The sequence below is a fragment of the Oryzias latipes genome, chromosome 8 (genome assembly GCF_002234675.1).
Source record: "Oryzias latipes chromosome 8, ASM223467v1".
Classification (NCBI taxonomy): domain Eukaryota; kingdom Metazoa; phylum Chordata; class Actinopteri; order Beloniformes; family Adrianichthyidae; genus Oryzias; species Oryzias latipes.
Window position 1 is genome coordinate 5345472 of NC_019866.2, and position 21245 is coordinate 5366716.

The 21245-nt window shown below is 37.0% G+C and overlaps 2 protein-coding genes and 1 non-coding gene across 3 annotated transcripts; 1 reads left to right on the forward strand and 2 right to left on the reverse strand.

The window, feature by feature from the left end:
* Positions 1–2095: 2095 nt before the first annotated feature.
* Positions 2096–12172, reverse strand: LOC101166963 (plexin domain-containing protein 1). Its single transcript, XM_004071554.4, has 13 exons — positions 11924–12172; positions 6798–6940; positions 6413–6553; positions 4625–4694; positions 4389–4511; positions 4184–4302; positions 3980–4079; positions 3801–3887; positions 3617–3698; positions 3483–3543; positions 3273–3387; positions 2924–3081; positions 2096–2831 (listed from the first exon to the last, which is right to left on the reverse strand). The coding sequence occupies exons 1-13, from the start codon at positions 12000–12002 to the stop codon at positions 2727–2729; spliced, it is 1383 nt and encodes a 460-aa protein (XP_004071602.2). The 5' UTR covers positions 12003–12172; the 3' UTR covers positions 2096–2726.
* Positions 12173–14351: 2179 nt separating this feature from the next.
* On the forward strand, positions 14352–14423 carry trnac-gca. The gene has a single exon. It is a non-coding gene; the product is annotated as a tRNA-Cys (tRNA).
* An 89-nt stretch (positions 14424–14512) lies between these two features.
* Positions 14513–17789, reverse strand: LOC101156976 (ADP-ribosylation factor-like protein 5C). Its single transcript, XM_004071266.4, has 6 exons — positions 17622–17789; positions 17250–17310; positions 17005–17152; positions 16355–16438; positions 15786–15937; positions 14513–15648 (listed from the first exon to the last, which is right to left on the reverse strand). Exons 1-6 carry the CDS (start codon positions 17665–17667, stop codon positions 15600–15602), a joined length of 540 nt encoding a protein of 179 aa, XP_004071314.1. The 5' UTR covers positions 17668–17789; the 3' UTR covers positions 14513–15599.
* Between the last annotated feature and the right edge of the window lie 3456 nt (positions 17790–21245).

Sequence of the window (21245 nt, forward strand, 5' to 3'; positions counted from 1 at the left end):
GAAATTCAGCCTCAGGACCCTCATCCCCGTCAATCAATCAATAAACGGTAAAAGTGAAATATGTTTTGGATTGTAAAATTTTACAACAAATATTTTTATGATACATAAAAAAATATAAAATAAAAAAGTCAATGTTTATTTTCTCAGAACAGAAATAAAAACATTTGTTTTGCATCAGAAAATACCCTAACCATTTACTATAACTCCCGTTTAAACATGCCTTTTCAGTCTTAATTTTTTCTTCCTTATTTTATTTTTTATTTTATCGAGTAAGCCTATTTCTTTAACAAATAAAAAAAAACAACAATCAGAATTTTTAAAAATAGCCTTGTAGGCTAATTTATTTTCCCTCTTTTGCCAAAAGTATTTTAAGAGATAATTGCAGTTTTCCTCATTTGAATTGCTGATTTGTAGTTATTAAATTTACCATAACAATGTAATAATTTTAGTTGTACCTTCTAAAAAGCTGCTGCAACGTTTGCTATAAACTCTTGGTGCCCTTTTAGAAAATTTTGGAGAAACAGACCAAGAGTTTACCAATAATCAATGTTATTGGTTATTTCATGTTATTTCATTTTTTTCAATCATATACCCAAAAACATCAAAACATCTTTATCTGTACTGCAGCTTTCATTTACAGAGGCCTTTGAAAGCTCCTTAAAGAGATGAAAACAAAAATAACTAAAAGCTTTTCTATCTATTAAAGCCATTCAGATGGTTTCCTGAACTTGAGGAGCCACCAGCACCCAATGATTGCCAAATTACAATATTTGACTCAGGAAAATGACTTTATGGAGCAGATTTTGTTAGTAGAAGTGTACATCCTGGAGTTCAGCCACAGTTCCTTTGACTTTTCACTGTTTAGTCTGTGTTAACTAAACCTGGCACAAAGTCTTGCTGTGGTTCTTTTCCAGTCACTGGAGGGGTTTTGACATTCCGCCTCTATGGGAACAATCTTTCAGGAACTGACAGATATTGAGGGATGAGTGTGGAACCACAGTTCCTTTGACTTTGTTAACCTTGCTTTGTTCTTAATCTGAGTGTGCATATGAAGGTTTAGCATCTTTATTATGTTTTTTGTGTCAAATCAAAGATTTTGACTTTAATTTTTTTCGATTTACAGTGAAATATGTTATAACACAGAGCACCAAAAAGTATATATCAGTTTTGTTTAAACATGTAGTATTTTAGAAAAAGACGAAACCGAGACATCAAGAAAAAGTATGTTAAAATATGACCTAAAACAAACAAAATAAATTCTATTGTGCTTTTTATTTTATTTAAGATTTTCAAGACAATGGAAAATTAAGGAAACACCATTATTGAACGGTCTGTGCTTGAGAAAGCATGTTGTTTAGAGAAGGAAACAAAAAAACAAACGTAAAAATAACATGCATTTCACCAAAAGTACACTTCATTCTCTCGCCATAGTCTGTCTTCTTTCCATGAGGTTTTTTGTTTATTTACTGTAAAGTCCAATTTTGTCCTCTAGGTTTGTTATATCTCTTGTGGAACGTTCTGTTTTACTCTTTGTTGTGTTGTTTAATGTTTTAAATAAGATGTTCTTGTTCCTTTTTAAAAATGCTGCTCTGGAGAAATACTATCTTTTTTTAATGCCCAACTTCTGTTTTTGTCTTTCTTCTTTGGTTGTGGAGTTTTATCTAAAGTGACACTGTGGACAACAGATCTGACAGCAGTTTGACACATGAATGGCCTTGTGTATTCAGAGGCTGCGTTATCTGATTTTGTATGGAAAAATAAAACATTGAAAAGAAACAAAAACAGTTCCAAAAACCAGCATTAAATGTGCAATTTTTACAGTCAGCTTCAGAGATCTGCAATCTTTAACAGTAACAGAACCACTCAAGGCTATTTTTTAGTGATCAAAACCAAGTAGGAGCTGGAAAGTCTTATTTTAGCAAAATTTGATACTGTTTGCATTCATTTTTTTTAAATAATTAAAATGAATTATTTATATTTTTGGAATGAATAAAAGAGAAATATAAAGAGAAACTAACATTTTCTCAAAATGTGAAATTGTTTAATTACTTTTGACAGAAGCTCATATGACTTCCTTTCAAAATAAAATACCTGCTTTATAAAAATGGCTTTGTTTTTATTTGTTGTACCATTGGTCTACTTTGGTAGGCATCATCCTTTTTCCTCAACTTGAACATAAACATGACTTTATTGGTTTTTGATCCAGCAGAAAGAGTATACAAAGAATAAACAAATAGAGCAATTCCCGTCTGGACAACTCCTAACCATTGTTAGTTTTTACCAAGGTTTTGTTTAGTATTTGAAATCTGTGCATTCTGGATGAAGCATAGAGCGAACAAAGCCACTTGATGTCAGTAGGGATGTGAAACCTTACCATAGTTCTTCTTACTTCTAGGTGCACCTCAACCATGAAGGTTATTATTTTATGATTATTTTTAGCCAGAGAGCCACTTTGGAGGGGTAAAAGAGCCACATTTGGCTCCAAAGCCTCAGGTTGCAGACCCCTGGTCTATTTTTTTATGTGTTCTTCAATTTCCACCTTCTAGACAACCTTATACCTTCAAACAGAAAAAGTTTCCAACCTTTAGGAACATACATATTACACAAATCTTTTCAATCAGTTTCAGATATTTGAAGTTTTATAACAAGTAAATTCTAAGTCATTTCCCAAACTTAATATGTAATCACTTAGATCCCAAACAAGCTTATCAAATATCTGATAATGGTCAAGCTTCAACAAAACAGTATTTTTCTTGACCTTCTCTCTCCACTTCTGTGTAACCAGGTTGCTTCTTCTGAAACTTCAAGGAGGGCCAGTAGCTCTTGCGTCTCTGAAAAGCAATAACCGACAAATCCGTGATCAGATTCCATTTGAGCATCAATTTGACTAAAGTCAGATGCGCAGACATTATTTATAGTTCACCTGGGTGAGGTACAGCGATGAAGACATAGTGGGATGGCAGCTGATGTAAAGAGCAACAAGTATTAGAACCAAAAGCAGCACCAGAGCCGCTGCCACACCAGCTATCACCCCAGTGTTTGCCCGTCCTTTACTCTTGGGGGAAATGTTGGTTTTAACCTCTGAAGCCAAAATGGAAACACAAGAGGAAAACAATCCAAACACAAAGGAATATTATAATAACTTCCACAGTAACTTCAATGTAGGATGTTTATTGTAACCTGAAATAAATGCGAAATTTAATCTTTAAAGTTTAAAGTCAAAGGGAAAAAAGAACTACCATAGTCACTGCTATAATTGCATTTAATCTCACCCTCATTCTTACAGCCTTGTGGAGGAGGCAACAACGTCATGCGCTCAGTCTCTGGAGTGTAAGATGAACCAGTGTAGCTGTCATCACTGTAGTCATCACAGGTCGCATTTTTGCTCTGCCCCGTACACCATAAAATTATGATACCATTTTAAACAAAAAAAACAGGGATGTCATTAATGAAATGATAGATTATTAGTACCCAGTCTATACCTCTTCTGAACATGAATAATCCAACCACTCTTGCCTGTGTCGATCCATCCCATCTGAACACCTGCAAGACATCACGGATGGAAAATTTGGCGCGAAGCCTCTTCCAGAAATCCTGCACAGAATGTCCCACTCACCTCTGGAGAACATGACACCAACTGCAGCCTAAGCTTTCTTTGGATGAGAGGCAGAGCTCACAACTGTCATGTTGAAGACAGGCTAAGGGGAAAAAAACAAGTATTTTAGTGACTTCAGTTAATTATTTTAAATGGTTCAAATGCATTTTTAGCGACTTTTAATTGAATAAATACTTTAACTTACAAGGCAGTGGTGTAAACTCAACAGCAGAATAACTGGTTAGCTTTGTGATGTCTATTTCAGCCCGATGATACTCGTAGATCTGCTGAGCTGCATTGTCATTAATAATATAAAATTTAGAATGCAGATTTTTTTTTTTTTTTTTTTTTTTTTTTTAATTGATGCTAAAGAATGAAAATGACCTGGTGACTGAGGAGATGATGGCGTGACCATGAAAGCATCTGACAAACCGACCTTTATTGGATGTTCAGCAGATCCCATTGTGTCCAATGACAAAGGTATCTGGAAAACAGACCAAAGAAAAGTAAATACTGTAAAAGTGGATGGATACTCGTGTGATGAATATTTAGAATTGCTGCAAAACGAAGAGGAAGGGTGTCCATCACTTCTTGGTAGCTGAAAGTGATCGTTCCAGTTCTATAAAGTGCTGCTTGAAATGTGAAAGCGCCCTCTGACTCTCTGCCTGAAAGCCTGACGTTCCCCCACTGGACCACAAACACTTCTCCTAAAATAACGTTAAAGGAAAAAAAATGACTTCAGAGAACAAATTAAGAACTTCCTAAGGACAGAATACATCAGATTTTGTCATACCATTATCCAGGTATTTCACTGTTGATTCCTTAGAGTAGTTGGGGTCAAAATTTGCCATTAGAGGCGCAATGTACTGTGTCATGGTCAGCATACGGTGTGTAATATCTCCCGTGAAGATGAATCCTGGAAAATGTCCACACAGAGGAATATGTTGGCTTTAAGGGGGACTTTTCACCTTTAATCACACTTTTGCCCCTTAAAGTCTCCTCAGCATCCGCTAGGCAGTCATGATGTACCTCCTGTTGCTATGGTAATCAGCCTCAGGTGATGTCCATAAAAAGGAAAGGTGAAAGACAAGGCAACCCTCTGCAGAGAGAGAACACATATACAAAAACACAACAAATAAATTTACCGAGATCCAAACATAGTAGTATTCTTTCACAGTTTCATTCATGAATCATTTTGCTCAAAAAATAATTAAAGCTTAACATTTTTTAACGAAAGACACATTTTGAGGAATAACTTTATAGTAAAAAAAAAAAAACTCTGCAGCTTTTCTGCTTTTTGTTTTGCCTAAACTATAGAATAAATCAAACTTTTTTAAATGATGACAAATGAAAAATGTATAATTTACTTTATGCAGCCATTTCCTTCATCAAATATTGCATGTAGTTGATTGCAGATACTAAAAAAAGACTGAACAGCTTACAAAGGGCCAATAGTTCTGTTATTTTTAATTATTGATTAAGAGGTTACCAGTTCAAATGGCAGTTTTACTATTACTTCTGACACTGCATATTCAGTTGGTGTACATTGTTGTGATCCTTAATCAACTTTCTTCAGAAATGTGTGTCTCACAGGATTTGACTGCAAATTAACAGTTTTCTTGTGACAAGTGTGGGCACTTGTTCAGATTCTAATTTATGCTGTAATCTAGACAGTGTCAAGTGCTCTCAGTGGTATACTGTAGTTCTTTAGTCATTTCGAGCTATTAAATTAGGTTTCTATAAGTCCAAATTTCTATTGCTTACATTCTGCAGAATAGGTTAAAGACTTGCACATGCTCTTGTGACATTTTCACACGATGGAGCTTAAAATTAAGCTTAAAATTGTATTTCTGAGTATATATATAGTCAAATTATTGTGAATTAGGAGCAGATAAAAAAAAGTGGTTTCAAAAATAGCTTTTTTGTGAAAACGGAAATCTGCTGGGCAGGCCCCAAGCTCCCTGCTCCGCTTCGTACTGATGCATCCACTTTCAAACAAATGTACATCCATGTACGTCTTCATTTTCCTCCTTTGAGCTGGTATCTGCCTCAAAACTGTACGGCTGGGTAGCTACAATATTGCTCGCCATTTTTGTTGCACAGGCAATGTTAGATGGGGTTGTGGGGGGCTGTAAGCAAGCGGGAGAACGCATAAACAGAGGTTTCCCAGTTATGGGTGATGGTAAAGGGGTGGCGGGGTTGCCCCAGAGGTTGGTGCTTTTGTTTTTTAAGTAGAAAAATGTTTTTACCGTGTAAAGCGCTTTGTGTTACATATGGATGAAAAGTGCTTTATAAATAAAGTTTGATTTGATTCTGTAAAACTGTACATTAAGACATCATTTTCTGATAAATACAAATAACATGTAAAATGTTTGTTTTCCAAAATTGCACACCTTTGTTTTGCAAATCAGAAAAAAATGTTTAATCATTTTTTATAACCCCAGTTTAATGTGTGTTTCCTGACTCTAAACTTTTTAATTTCCTTACTACTTTTTATACTAAACTGGTTTAGCCTATGTCTTTATCGAATGTAAACATTTCTACAATTTGACAAAAGTAGCATGAATATTCCCTCTTCAATGGAAATTCCTCTGAAGTTTTGTTTTACCTCTTTTGTCAAATGTACATAAGAGATATAACAGAAAGTTGCAGTTTGGAAATTTGAATAGAGGATTTTTTTTTTTATAATAAAGCCTTAGCTGTAGGCGTCGCTCCAATTAAAGCAGTCTCTTGTTAATGTGACACACCATAAAATGATTGATTCTGTTTTCTTTTATACTTACTCATAAAGAAAACAAGAATGCTTAAGTGACTCACCACAGCCTGCTTGTATGAATTTGACAGAAGGCTATGGTCTCTAACTTGGCCGTGTCGTGGATCGCTCATGTCAACCCAGAGGTCACGAGTGCGCTGGTCCTTGGTGCCAAAGTATCTCCACGTGTAATACTTGGCAGAATCCTTGAGTCAGAGGAAAAACAGAAAGGATCAAACATTAGAAAAGTGGAGCATCGGTTCACAGAGTAGAACATCCTTCAATCCTCTGCTGTTGTGTGCTTTCCAAGTTTGTGGAAAAAAAGCAAATGTTTCTTTCCAAAAGAGGGCAGTGTTTAACTCCAACTAAAATAAACAGAACAGGTTACAAAATCAAAATAATCCCCAAAGCCACAGCAGTCATAAGAAACATTGTGGTTAACCCCCTTACCGCAATCCTTGTCATGTTGTCAGGCAAAGTGTTGATGGTTACTTCTCCACCCAGAACTCCCATGCTTTTCCTGGTGTGGTCCATGGATGATCTCTGGGGTCTGTCCTCTCCCTGGTCTTGTGAAGTCCTTCTATACCAGTCACCTGTCCAAAAAGTTGGAAATTATTCCCATTGTTCTGTCAGGATTCCATGTCTGATTGAAAAAAAATAAAATAAACAAATCTACAAATTTAAAAAATCTCAAGGAGAAAAAAAGACACAATTTACCAAACATTTCAGACACCAGTTTGATTCAAACTCCTTGGAGGGATGTTTACAGCTGTGGTTTTGTACTGAGTAAGTCAGCCAAATGAAAAATTACAATTTGCTTTTGAACTGCTCTGCTTTATATGCCTGAAGGCAGGGACGATGCAAAAACATTTACTGAGAGTCTGGAAGTCACAGTCAAAACCTACGATCAAATTAGACCAACTCTGGTAAGCAAACTGGTGTAGGTTATAGCTACACCTGTGGGTGTTTCAACCGATATTTAACTATCAACCCACCAATTCATGCTTTAGTTTTAGGAGAATGTTGAAAATGTAAGACTGCTGGTTTGTTTATGTTTAAAACAGGATTTAGACCCACAGACGTTTTATGTTCTTATATCCTTTATTTGATGCAGCTGCAAAGAAGTAACCTCAGGAAGTTGTTCCGCCTAAAGGTTTGCAAAGGGTGCACTATTTCTAAGGGACTTCACTTTAAAAAAAATGTAGGATAGTCTTTTTTTTTTTTAAAGCTTAAAGTACACCTTATTGTTTAATAAACCGTGTATTCAAAAAAGAAATTTCACCTACATTCAGAAATGGAACTTGTTAAAATATAACTTATTATAAAAAAGGAATATAATGTAAAACTAATTTAAATATCTAGTTGTTTTTATTTAGAATTTTACTTTAACTACGGCAAAGAAACACGTTTTAATTTAGGAACATCTCAAAACTTCACTTAACCGGTACCTACACCGGCATCCCACTAAACAGCACCTTTGGATAAGATCAAACGATAAACGATCTTTTTGACCTCACAGGACACTGTAGTGACGTAGATGCCACTATATAAACCCGAAACTAGCGCCATTTTTTTCTCGCGGGGTGTTCTACCTAACCCTAATTAGAGGCTGCCTCGTGTACTTAACGTATGCTGTTTTGTTGTTTCTGGCTTTCAGCAGACTACATGAGGCGTTGGGCGTGAAGCTTGAAAATATCCGTACAAAAAAAGCCAGAAAAGACTCCCCGTCGCGCTCAGTTCCCTGCTGGAAACGCCGCGGTCAGCTCGGCTGCTGCGAAGAGTTCGTCTCTGTTGTTTCGGGGATTGTCAACAGCTGAGCAGATAAAAATGAGCAAGGCGATCCTGCCGAACCTCATGTGGTCCGGTTCGGTATCCTACGCTCAGACAAATTGATCATTAAATTATAGTAGCATGAACAAATAAATGTTCATGCTACTTTCTGTAACATAGCAAGAAGCTTCCGGCTCCCGTAGCTAACCTAAACATAAAAGCACATGATTGAAAACATTCTCTCCTTGTTTAAATATGAAAACCCTTTAGTTACTACTTTGCTTTTTTCTCAAATTGTATAAAGATCCTGCTGATCCACTCACTCAGCATCTAAACATTTGCCATGACAATCAGTTTTCTTTTGAATTGCAGATGGGTTGTTAAAGGCCGGCATGAATTATGTTCTGTCTGCTGGAGTTTTTGCTCATTTAACACTGGAGAACCCAAGAACAATGTTGTAGGGTTTTAAAAGCAAATATGCTTTTGTCCCATTTCGGATAGCAGGTCAAAGAAATAAAAGTGACCAAAATTACTGATCTGCAGAATTTCTGGAGACCCACTCTGATGAAAAATGTGTTTGATGTTTTAACATGTACCTGTGACTTTTTTCTGATGGTGAAGGGCATATAAAAATAAAATTAAGTTTAAAATTTAATTCTTAAGTATTTCTTCCTTCAAATCATTATGAAACACGAAAAAATGCGATTTGAGAAAGCTTGCAGTTGTGACATAAAAGCTTCAATCAGCAGGCCACAAGTTCCCTGCTCCTCTCCGTTCTGATGCATCCACTTGCAGATAAATGGATCCATGCACGTTTTGTTTTCTTAGTCTGAGCTGGCATCTGTACGGCTGAAAAGCTCCTGGATTGCTCCTTTTTTTACACCACTAATGTTAGATTATGAGGGGATGTAAGCTAGCAGGAGAGTGCTCAAACAGATGTGTGATGGGAAGTGCGGTGGGGCTTACGCTGCTCCAAAAGTCATGTCCACAGCTCAGGCGAATTTTGAATTTTCTGATGAAGCTATGACCCAGAAAATGACATCTATTTTTTACATTTTGGCTAAAAACGGCATAATCATAATGAAAAGTCCCTCGCTTCAAAATGGATCAAAAGATGATTGGAGTGGGACTTGAACCACTCACGTAGAAGAAATTTTAGAGAAGACATTTTGGAAAATAAAAGGCATTTTTGTCCAAAAATTCTGTTTTAGAGTTGAATGAATTTTCCTGAGCTTAAGTTTAAATTCTTGTCTTAAAAAACTCAGTCATGGTCAAGTCTTCTTTTACCATTTAGAGGTAGCTGATGTTGGTTAGCTGCCTGCATTCCTGTCTTGATTTCAGCAGCTTTTGCCAAACCCTCAGTGTTCAGTCTGCGTGGGATATTGGCAAGGGCTGCTTTAAACATCAGTCTGCTCACACTATTATTATTCTGATGTATTCAACAACCACAACAGTTACAGTTTAACAAGTTTCTGAAGGGGCAGTCCAAATGACCTGACCTCATAGGGCTCTTATATTAGTTTTTCTCCACCCTTTTGACTGGAGTAAGTGGTGTGTCAAAGCGTTTGTGTCAGACTGTGTGTTATTGTAAACCTAGACTTAAACCTGCCATTGCATATGCGAGGAAAGATTTCCAGATGGCATCTACTCACTTGCAGAGATTGGCACTGCGGAACATGCACACTGACTTTTGAAAGTGAATTAGTGCTCAAAATAAAGCTGGGGTTTTTGTCTTCACAGGTCATCGTTCCATTAAACAAGATTACTGTGTTCAGTGGCAGAAATTCAAATAAACATAGGTCAAGTTTACATTTAAGCTCTCTAAGATGAAGTTTTTGCCAATCCATTCATAGTGAAATGGAAACTAAAGTATATAAACAATTAGGGTGTGAAATAACAATTGTTTTAGCTTAAACTTGCTGCACTCTAAAATAGATAATCTGTTTTAATTCCTTGGTTAGAGGACATAATTTGGTGTATTTTATTGATCATTTGTGCTCTTTAGTGGCTAAAACATCCCCACAAAGTTTAGAAATAGATAGGCTTAAAAAAAGGTCAAAATGATAAGTGAGTGGAAAATACATAGTGGGCAAAAGAATCATTTACTTTGCATAGTGCACAAACAATAAAAAGCCAGATGTTTTGGCGTGAAGACTGACCTCTTCCTACTCTTTACGGAGCAAACAGAACTCCACTTTTAGCTGCCTTTTTGTGAGTGGTCAGCCAAGCCTGGTTAGAGAGGACGCACCCTTCCTGGGTACAGGCTGCAGGAGTTGGCAGGGACTCCAAAACATCATCCACGATCAACTCTCACAGTTTGTTTGAGTTTGCCTACTTTTACTCCGCCTAAATAGGCTTTGACTAAATTCAATTACATAGATCTTGATGTATTCATATTTTTTATCAGGGAGAATCACCAAGGCTCTCAAACTTTTGTTAAATAGCATGGATAATGGTGGTGCGTAATGTTTTTTTTGGCCATGCATTGGAGATGGTGAAATACTACAGCAACAATGATCATTTCTAGAGATTTTAGGAAAGGCTCTTTCTAAAGATAAACATCAGGAATCCTCGATGCATAACATCCTTAACCAGGAGAACTCATGGCTCATGTTCTGGAAAGGAGACACAAACTTAGTTTTTCTTGAACAAAGAGAAACCCACTCATGGCAGAAACAAGGACATTTATGGTTCTTGTTTCACAAGAAAATTGAATAAATGAAACAAAAAAAATCCAGAACAGAATTGATTGTGAGACCCCTCCATAAATCAGATTTCCTCAAACACGTGTGTTTTGATTACAAGTCCGTTTCATCAAAATAAGGTTCAGTTTGAGTTTCACAGACAATAACAAAGGGTCAGTGATTCAGTCCTTCAGATGTGATCTCTTTCACAACTTTGGCTTGGCAAACCATACAGGGCAAGAACCAGCAGGTCATATTTGAAGGTCATTGTCTAAGGAAATAATTAATTTTCATCTTGTTTTTAAAGACTGGTTCAAATGGCTTTAATGGCTCTCAAAGGACCAATTGATAAAGCGACTCTGTTTACACATAGTTTAGTGGCTCTAAGAAAAAGGGAAAAAAAAACATCTCTGTAGAACATTGATGATCACCGATTCTGATTTGAGAAGGAACATTTGTCCTAAAAGCTCATGTTGGAGATCTTTCAAACCGGCAAAAGTAAAATTTCATCGAGATAATGAAATTTTTCCAAACTTTATCTCCAACAGTAAAAACCCTCTGAAAAACAAAGACCCAAAATCTGGAAAACAATTATTAACAAGGACTCTGTAACAGCGTAAGAAAACGGAAATTCTGAAAACTGAAAAGAAATTCTGCAGAATTATAATAGTGGGAAAAGATCAATCTAATTTTAAACTTTTGACAGTCTGCTCGTGGCTCAGACTGAGCTGCATGCTTGTGGAATACCGCCTTTTTATTGAGCCATTTATTGTAAACTAGTTCATTCTATTTTCTGTGTAAAGTGGAAAAGACTGGGCCATGGCTTTCTCCATAAAGTCTCGTACTGAAGTTCTGTGGTTTGCAGCATGTCAAAATATAGAACACAAAGTGGCACAGATTCTGTCACATTGGTATGTAAATGAAAATGTTAGGATGTTCTTCAATGTGAAAGGCGGTCACACAGCTACGACTATAAATTTAAAAAGAAAAAAAATGCTAAAATTCACTTTTGCATTAAAAAAATTCAACACTGGTGAAGAAGTTCAGCAAAAACTTGATGTTCAACCTTTAATATATTTATACAAAGAAAAGAGAAAAATTGAGAAAGCATGCAACACTCACCTGTCTGCTGCTGAACCCAAACATTGGTCATTTCTATTTGGGGGAAACAGAGAAGCAACATCACCAGATGGAAGCACATGTTTGACCAAAAGTGTGGTGTCTGCTCCTGCTTTCTTCTCACTTGCCTCCTCTTTGCAGAAAAATATTTTTTCCTCCCACTTCCTAAAGCCACTCTCCTCTTCCTCTGGATCTAACTACACCCCTTCTCTCCTCCGCAGTGATCTCAAAGACAAACACCTCAGCTGATAGGCTTCAAGTCAGGGAATGATCTGTCATCGACTGATGTGACGTCGAACTATTTTGCTAAACTTTAAAGCACTTCATCAGAGAGCCGGTATCATTCTTAAGACAGATGAAAACAATTTGGCACCTCCCTCTGTCTAAACCAGCTGCTGAAAATCTAAGACATGTAACATCTGAGATGATGTTAGAAGACGAACAGAGCAAGCCAGATTCACAATCAGTGCTGGTCATGAAATTACCCAATCAGTATCAGCTCTGTTTACAGTCTCTCAAAACATTGTCTCTGCTGTGTTTGAACAATATAATCCTTTTGTTGTCCCCATGGAACACAAAAGACGCCTTTTTGCTGTTTAATTACCCGTGGATATGTGAAAAACGTGTGTTTTATGGCATGTGAAGCAAACTTTATGTGCTTTGTGGTAAACTCCAGCGCCTCTCATACCCACTGTTTTCACATTTTCTATCAACTGTGGGAGCCAGAATAGATTCTGTGGGAGAAACATGGAGGCATGGCATTTACAACTTAAAAAGTCATATATTCACTGCTAGGAATAAATACATGGAAGTTTAACTTAAACAAACAGGTCGTGGGGTAATATTTCGTACAGTGAGTATGATGTTAAAAGACATTGGATGCAAAAGATCAATACAAAATGTTTTTTTGTAATTAAATATAAAACAAATCTGACAAGTTCACTGAGTATTATTTTTTATTCCATGTCCAAAAGAGAGGACAGTCACACTCTGATCATCTTTTGATGTATTGTAAAAGTGTTTTTTAAATTATGATTTTGCCAAAATCAAAAAAATCTCTGTTGTTTTCTAGGACATAGTTTCTGTAGAGCGGCAGTAGTTCTAAGTTGTGGGAGGAAGCCCGCCCCCAGTTCCTATCATCCCTTTGTTCACATCCTCTCCCAGGACCTTGTAAAGCTTGTGGCTTGCTGTTGTGGGCTCTACATCACACCTACAAGGTTTTTAACCTGCTTTTTTTTTCGACCTCTCCTGATTTGAATGCAATTTGTAATTTTAAGCTTAGTTTTCTTTACGTATCCTCCATCGTGAGAAAAATGCCACAATTTAAAAACACCCAAAACACAATTTTTATCAGAGTTGTTCTTTACTTTAGGGATTGGAGGTCAGTGTCTGAGTATTTGTGAATTGCTCTTTTTTTAAATTCCTTTCCATTCAGACTACATAAAGATTGTATCATTTTTTTAAATGTCTATCAAAAGAATTGTTTTCACTCACACAGAACCTGCAATGTTACACAATTGAGTACTATATTTTCAACCAGAAGATGTCAGTGAAGTCTCAGCTCAGAGAAAAGTACAATTTCCTTCCAGGAGATTTATATTTTTGTTTTAAAATTGGTCTTGGTTTATGTTTATGTGCATCTCCAGTTTTGTGTATTTTGTTTTAATCTTTTGCCGCATTTAATGTCTGTCCTTTTTTTTTCTTTTTCAAAAAGTCCCAATGAGCACATGCAATCTTCATTCCTTGGTGAACTCTGTATAGTGCTCAGTAGGGTTACAAAGTACAGATCAGTAAACTCATGAATGTATGTTCTGTGGTTATCTAACATGGGTCATCAGATGTTATGGGGCGCCCAGATGAACGTCCAAACTTTCAACTTAAATCAAACATACTTAACAGAAATGCTGATATTTTTGAAGAAAGTCCACTCATTCCTTCCAAATACAACACATTCAATAATCCAAGTACTGTAAGGATAAAAATACTGCACTTTTTCTGGTTTTGCCTTAAATGATTTATTTCTCATGTGTTGGTTTCCAAATTGCGTCCTTAACATTCTGTCTGGAAAGTCTGCAGTTTCCCTAAATGTGCAACAGAAACTTGTATGTGTTTTTTTGTTTTTGTTTTTTTTGTTGATGAGCTTGAGATGGAAACTGGTAGCCTACTGTATTTTACTAATGGGAATGTAGTTAGACAACTTAATAATTTATCAATATAGCCAATATCACTCTTTAAAATGAGCCCATTAAGTTCGCCTCACGGGGGCGATGTCAAACCTATAGCGTCTTTTTTTTAAATCTATTTTTTTTTCAGTATAATTACTTCTTAAAACGATTGTTTGGACGTCATAATGAACAAAACAAACAAAACAAACGTTAGAGGTGGTCATGGTGGATAATTATATAAACACACATTTTCGCCAAGCATCATAGGGGGTATAGCTCAGTGGTAGAGCATTTGACTGCAGATCAAGAGGTCTCCGGTTCAAATCCGGATGCCCCCTGGCAAAAATCTTTTCCAAGGTTTTTCTCGGAATAAATTTCATTAAAATAAATAAGTATTTTTACAAGACAAAAAACACATCACACACAATTAATCATCTGTGTAATAATATTTAAATAAAAATTATCTATGCAACAAAGTATAGGTAAGAAAATACACCAAAACACATACGATTTTAATAATAACAATGTCATAAATTATTTAAAAAAGTACGAAATATAAAAAAAATTACACTTTGAATTACATCTTTAAGTACTTAGCAGCTAGCTCCTTTCTCATGTAGGAATTTCTGTAATGTACAGAATATGTTTTAAGAGCCTATTATTAATACATTTAGAAAACATAGTTTAGTAAAACCCTTTTGTTCAGTGGCATAACATTTTTTGCATCAGATTTCTTTTAACAAAGGCTTTAAAATGGTTAAGGCCACACTGACTGTAACCTGTGGTCACAACTTCACATTGTTTTCGGTCTATAATCATTCCGTTGTGGTCTAAATGAATACAAGGGAGGACGAAGGTCCTAAAAGTGCATGGTCTGGGAATCGTTCAAGTATAATGGGAAAGATAAGAATGACTACTAAAGGTCGTAATAAGATCTTAACTGTTGCAGAGGCGGGTTTCTCTGAAATCAGCCCATCAGATTAACAACTTTTTAAATGTCAGGGACATATGGTTCAGTGCTAACTGTTATAATCTGCTAATCAGGTAATGCTGGGCCATGTTTTGTTGGGTTTTTTTTTAGCAGGACTGGCAAAACCTCAGTTTCCATCATGAAACAAGGAGCCTTAAGTTACCAGGTAACTGTTCATGAATGTGACAAGCCTTTGTCTTTTACCAAACCCCAGTAAAATGACGCGAAGTGGAATGTGATACAACTTGTCAGGTTGGGCATCTAAACTGAAAGCACTTCTTCACACATTACGGAACAAAAACAATTCCTGGTAGTGTGTGTTTCCACAGTTACAAGTAAGAAAACTGCATAAAAAACTGAAATAACAAAAAATCCAGTTCATTGTAATGTACGTCCACCCAGAGGTCTTTTGATGACTCCCACAAAACAGGCAGAAGGTCTGGAAACTGTAGTCTTTGTTACAAATGCCATCACACGCACAGACAGCACAAAGAAGTGCGATGCCTGGCTCGGTTCAGGGAAGTTTCAGTCACTGGAAGTGGCATCAGTTTACCACAACTTGTGATTTCATCCAATCTAGACAGGCAGGTAGACTGTAGGGAGAGAAGACAGAAGTAAATAAGAGGTTAGACCAAAGCTACTATTTGCACAGAAGCTGTTTGAAAAGCTTTGTCTACTGGGTGGTTAAGTAGGACTAACAACATGAGTATGACGTGCGTGCTCAGCTCACCCTTCTCCTGTCAGGGCGCAGCAGGCCTGGACATGCCAGGGGTGGGATGTGATAGAGTTGAGTGTGAGGCACTCAGAGATCTCTGCAACTGTCATGGAGCCCTTGACATCTTGTTTATTCGCAATAATAAGAACCGCTGCGTTCTGCAGATCCTACAACCAAACAAAAAGGAACAATCAAATGTTGCTGTGGGAAACCCAGACAAATCTGACACTTTCTACCAAACGCAGCAAAACTATTTGTGATGCTACCTCACATGGTGAAACTTCCTCATTTTTTCACATCATTATTGTGAGCTGGTGATTTATGACTCAATCGGTTGTTTACTGTCTGTTTGTTCTAATGAAAACCAAAGCAGTTTCCCAGAAACAAATTGTACTAATTGAAGAACGTAAAAGTTTGACGTCAAAGTCGCATTTGGATTCTCCACGCCCTTTTAAAAGGAAACAATCAGCTCAAATTAAAAGGTGTGGGTGTGTTAGTCATTTACTAAATGTTCCATTTAGTTACAAACAAAAAGGTTTGTATATGAAGCAAAAGAGCATGGTAAGAAAATGGGAAATAAGTACCTCATGTGCAAGCATTTGGTGTAATTCCTCTCTGGTTATAGACAATCTATTACGGTCAGTGCTGTCCACCACCAAAAGGATGATCTAAAAAAGCAAATACATGGTTGTAATATGCATCTACATAAAACCAACATAAAGCTACAAATCTTTAAAGGTTATCTGGGATTTAGTCCCGCTCCAATCATCTTTTGATCTATTGTAAAAGTGTTCCCAGTGGTCTTTTCATTGTGATTATGCAGTTTTTAGCCAAAATCCCAAAACCTGTATCATTTTCTATGTCATAGTTTCAATAGTTCGATAGAAGTTTGCTTCTGAGTTGCCTCTGAGACTGTTGGCATGGACTAAGCCCGCCCCCAGTTCCCATCATCTCTTTGTTAACACTCTCTCCCGTTAGCTTCCCTGGATCTAGTTGTCTACAAGTTGATTGAAATGGAGCTATCAATTTATCTATCAACAACAAGCTTTTTCAAACAGCATTTATTTTTGTCTGGTCCTGATTTACAGCAGTTTGAATACATAAAAATTCTAAATGCAGTTTTAATCTTAATTTGCTTTACGTACATCCTCTATCATGAGAAAAATGCTACAAGAACCTGTTAACAACACTAACATTTTCACTGGCGTGGGTCTTTGTATATGAGATGTGTTACCTCTGTGTTGCTGTAGTAGGAGTACCAACTGGCTCTCAGACTCTCCTGCCCTCCAATGTCCCAAACCATGAAGTGAGTGTTGCGAACAATGATCTCTTCAACATTGCTGCCAATGGTGGGTGATGTGTGGACGGCTTCTTTCGTTAGACTGGAGGAGTTTGAGAGCACATCTTTAGTCAGACATAACTATGACGACGTATCGCCGTCGAAGACGCTGGTCTATGAAAGAGGTTCAGGTCACTTACAACTGGTAGAGGATGGTTGTCTTCCCGGCGTTGTCCAATCCCACAACGATGACTTTGTGTTCTGCAGGAAAGTTCAACAAAGTTGCTCAATCAGCACAAAACAAACTGCGTGAATTACATCTGTTCTGCTAGTTCAAACATAACTACAGCACACTGATAAGATAAAAGCATGAATGTGATGAACTGAGCAGGATTACATCTCAGATGTACAGTCGAAGAACAAAAGTTTCACAATTTAAAAAGAACATTTGTGCATTATAAAATACAGTATTTAGTAATTTAATTTTTAGTGTGCTAATAACAATAGCATCTAACAAAAGCTTAATCATAACATTATAGATGATAGTATCACAGGAATGTATATATACCTACCTCTGTCTCCGAACACAGCCATCATCTTGGTCAAAAGAAACCCCATTTTTATCAAATTTATGAGCGCCGAAAAATCAAAATAAAGTAAATACAAGAGGAGGAGAACACTCTGTATTACCTGTCAAAAGCTGACTGATGGAAAACACGGGCTTAACTGTCCCTTTTCTGATCTTGCATGCGTGGGAGGCGCTTCTCACGGAAAACCCGCAGCGTGCAATTTCTGCTGATACGTTCAAAACCGTGGGACACGTCAGTGTATGTAAACGGGGTCTGGCACTGACCTCTTTGCCACTTTGCTATATTACTTCTAGCAACCCTAATAAGAATAGTAGATTTTGATGGTAAACGTTATGGAATAAAAATGGAAGAAAGCTGAAAAGTTATATTTTTAGCTTTACTTTTGACAAGTTTTACACTCTCATGTTGCTGTTGTGCCTCATTGACTGTTTTAGATTTTTAACAGGTTTAATGGCCTTCTTTCGTTGTTTCAGTTTGTTTAATGTACGTATGTTTTCCTATGTTTGTAAAGCACCTCGAGGTGTTGAAGGGTAGGAAATGTACACTGTAAATAAAGTTGAATTTGAATTTAAAGCTAAACGTCATAAAGTGTTTATCCAGCCAGACAGCCTTAAAGATAAACATAGCTGATTATCTTTGAATAATGAAAAGTCCACATCTTTTAAACATTATTATTTAATATGTCGACAAATAAGTCGTACAGCAGGTACTATCAAGTTATTAAGTTGTTTCGAAGGACTATGTAAGTATTTAATTGTTGTATTTCTTCATAAACTTTTTAACTTGAAATTATTTTTGTTGTGATAAATATTTTTCGAGCTTGGCTGAGAGTACCTGAAAGCATCTCACGTCGGAACGTCTCTGTTACGCAAACGTCACAGGCGGACTGACGACACACACACGCGCTCCTTTCAGTATGGAAAGGGAAGAGAAACCGCTGGCGTTGCCAAGATACTTCGGAAACATTTCAGCGGCCAAAACAGAAAGCAAAACGCGGACTGATCACAATAATATAGGTATTCCCCGGAGTTTTTTGCGGGCCGTTAAGGTATTTCCACGTAACATTATCCGAGAACCAGACGGATTATTTTAAAAACAAACTGGTTTGGACACCTCTTGTGTTCATATGTATTTGTTTGCGCCTGTAATTAATTTGTCCATTATTTTATCTATGTAGTTATTTATAAAGCTGCAATAAAACAATGTTACCCTCCTTCCATTATTGTGTTTAAAAGTATTTCAACTTTTTGGTGTTTTATTAAAACAAAAACGTTCAAGGTTCCAAATCTGAAGCTGCAGATTAAAAAGCAAACAAACTTTAAAGTGAACTTTGTTGTTAAAATTAAAACTTAAAATTGCCCACTATTGTGTCAAAAGTTATTACAGATGTTTGTCTTTTTATTATTAAAGCTTCTTAGCACATAGAGGATAACTGAGTTTGATCAATGCATTTCTTCAAAGAGGAATTGAAGACTTTTAAGATCATCTAGGGAATGTGAAGGGCTGTAAACTAGTGGGAGGGAGGGGGGGGGGGGGGTTCTCCATGCCCACAACCCAGAGAAAAAAATTCTAGTGAACTTCTACCATGCTGCAGACACAATGTCCTAAAGAAAACACAAGATTTTTTTTTTTTAATTTAGCCTAAAAACACCATAATCATAATTAAAAGACAGCTGGTAATGCTTTTACAATAGATAAAAAAAATGTTTGGAGTGGGCCTCAATAGGGCTCTTAAAAGGGTAAATAGCCCCATGGCGTTCACAGTGGACAAGCAAGGAGGGGCTTCTTCCTCTTTGCTTACTAGCGCATGTCCACCACCTACAGCTGGAGGTGGCTTTGAGTGAAATGTCGAGGCGCTGCAAATCTTGACTCACAATTGGTGTAATAATTCTGTCCGGGAACCAACCACAATTATTAATTTCTCCTCAATGATCAATTCTCAAATGGTTGCCACTTCTGTGAATTAAAGGGGACACCATCTATACATCAATAACAAAATCTGAGTTCTTGATAAGTCAAAGTTCCAATTTGCGTTCAATGGCCATGTGTTTTGTACGTAGCACCCTGAAAACGGTTGGAGAAACTTGCGTGGCCATGCGTGAACAAGAAACGGGCATTTACAGTTTTTTCATTGGAAGCGGTCGCTTGAGTTGCCCAGGGCTGTGTGAATGTGGCATAACACCTGGTATTTTTGCATCTTTCAAAGCCGTTTATCAACTCCCCAAAGCCCACCAATGAACTGACAGGGACTTTCTGATTAAATCTTTAATTAAAATATGAATTTATCCACAGATTAAAAATGAAAGGCAGAAAAAGCAAAATGTAGCTACAATCAGGAACCAATGATACATGTTATATTTCATAATTTTAACAATTGCGATAACGCAACAATAACATCATTAACCGATCATCATTTCATATTTATTCACCTGAAGACAGGAGCAGGCTGCAGCAGCCCATCAAAGACATTCATGGATTCTCCATTACAGATAATGCAGTAAAGACCAAAGCTGATCCTGCCCCCCAAACACAACCCCTCCCCGGATGACACTCTTCTTTCTGGCTCACTAAAACCGAAGAGGTAAAAAATTTTACGAGAGGAAAAAAAACAAAAAAAAAAACACCAATTCCGTCAGAAAGTTAGAAGAGAGTCAGATCAAATATCAGACAAGCTAGAGGTTTAAGTGGAAGTTAGGAGTGATTAATCACACGCGCGCGCACACATACATACATACATACTATTGTACCACCATTAGCCCTGAAAGTCAGACTGTGAAGCAGGTGCAAAGAGAAGGAAACAACAGCAGGGCCGCATTTCAGAGCAGCCAACAAAGACGGATGAAAGTGAGCGCAACAAGAGTTAAGACATCCCACACAAAGGGGTGGACATGGCTTGGCGAGACATTCCGGCACTTGTGATTGGAGGTTTTCTTGAACAGGGCGTGTTTTCGGGGCGGGAGTGACTAAGGCTGGATGCTTCATCCACGTGAGCGAAACTTGTAGGCGATGGTTTGAGGATGCATTTATGCAGAGAAAACATCAATGGAACAAATGGATCAGACGTCTGCAAAAGGCTGAACCAGGTTTGGGAAGAAGTAAACATCTTTGGAGTCTATTTATTACAATCACACTGACAACTGTAGCCACACTGATAAATTTATTAAAATGTGATGACCCCAATATATATATATTTTCAAACAGTTGGGGTGACAAAATAGTCGAGACTTAACTTTTGGGCCTCCGTTTCAAATAAAAAGTTGGTGACATTAAGGTGACTAGAGACCCTGACATTCTCCTAATGAAGTAACATCAACCCTGTTTCAGACTGCAGAGGACAGACGTGACGGACAACAGCTTTACCCTCTCACTACCACTGAAGGAGAGATCAGAATATAATCTTTGATTCACAATTTACTGCCCCCGTGCTGTATAGAAATTCATGGTTTTCATGCAGTATTAAAGAGAAAACATATTTATTTTAAATATAACTAAACTGGTTTGCAAAAAGAAGTGGATGAGAATGGCATCTGGCAGTAGGTGTACATCATTACATTGTACTAGGATGTAAACAGATACTTGTCTGCGACAGGCACGGCCCCAAAACCC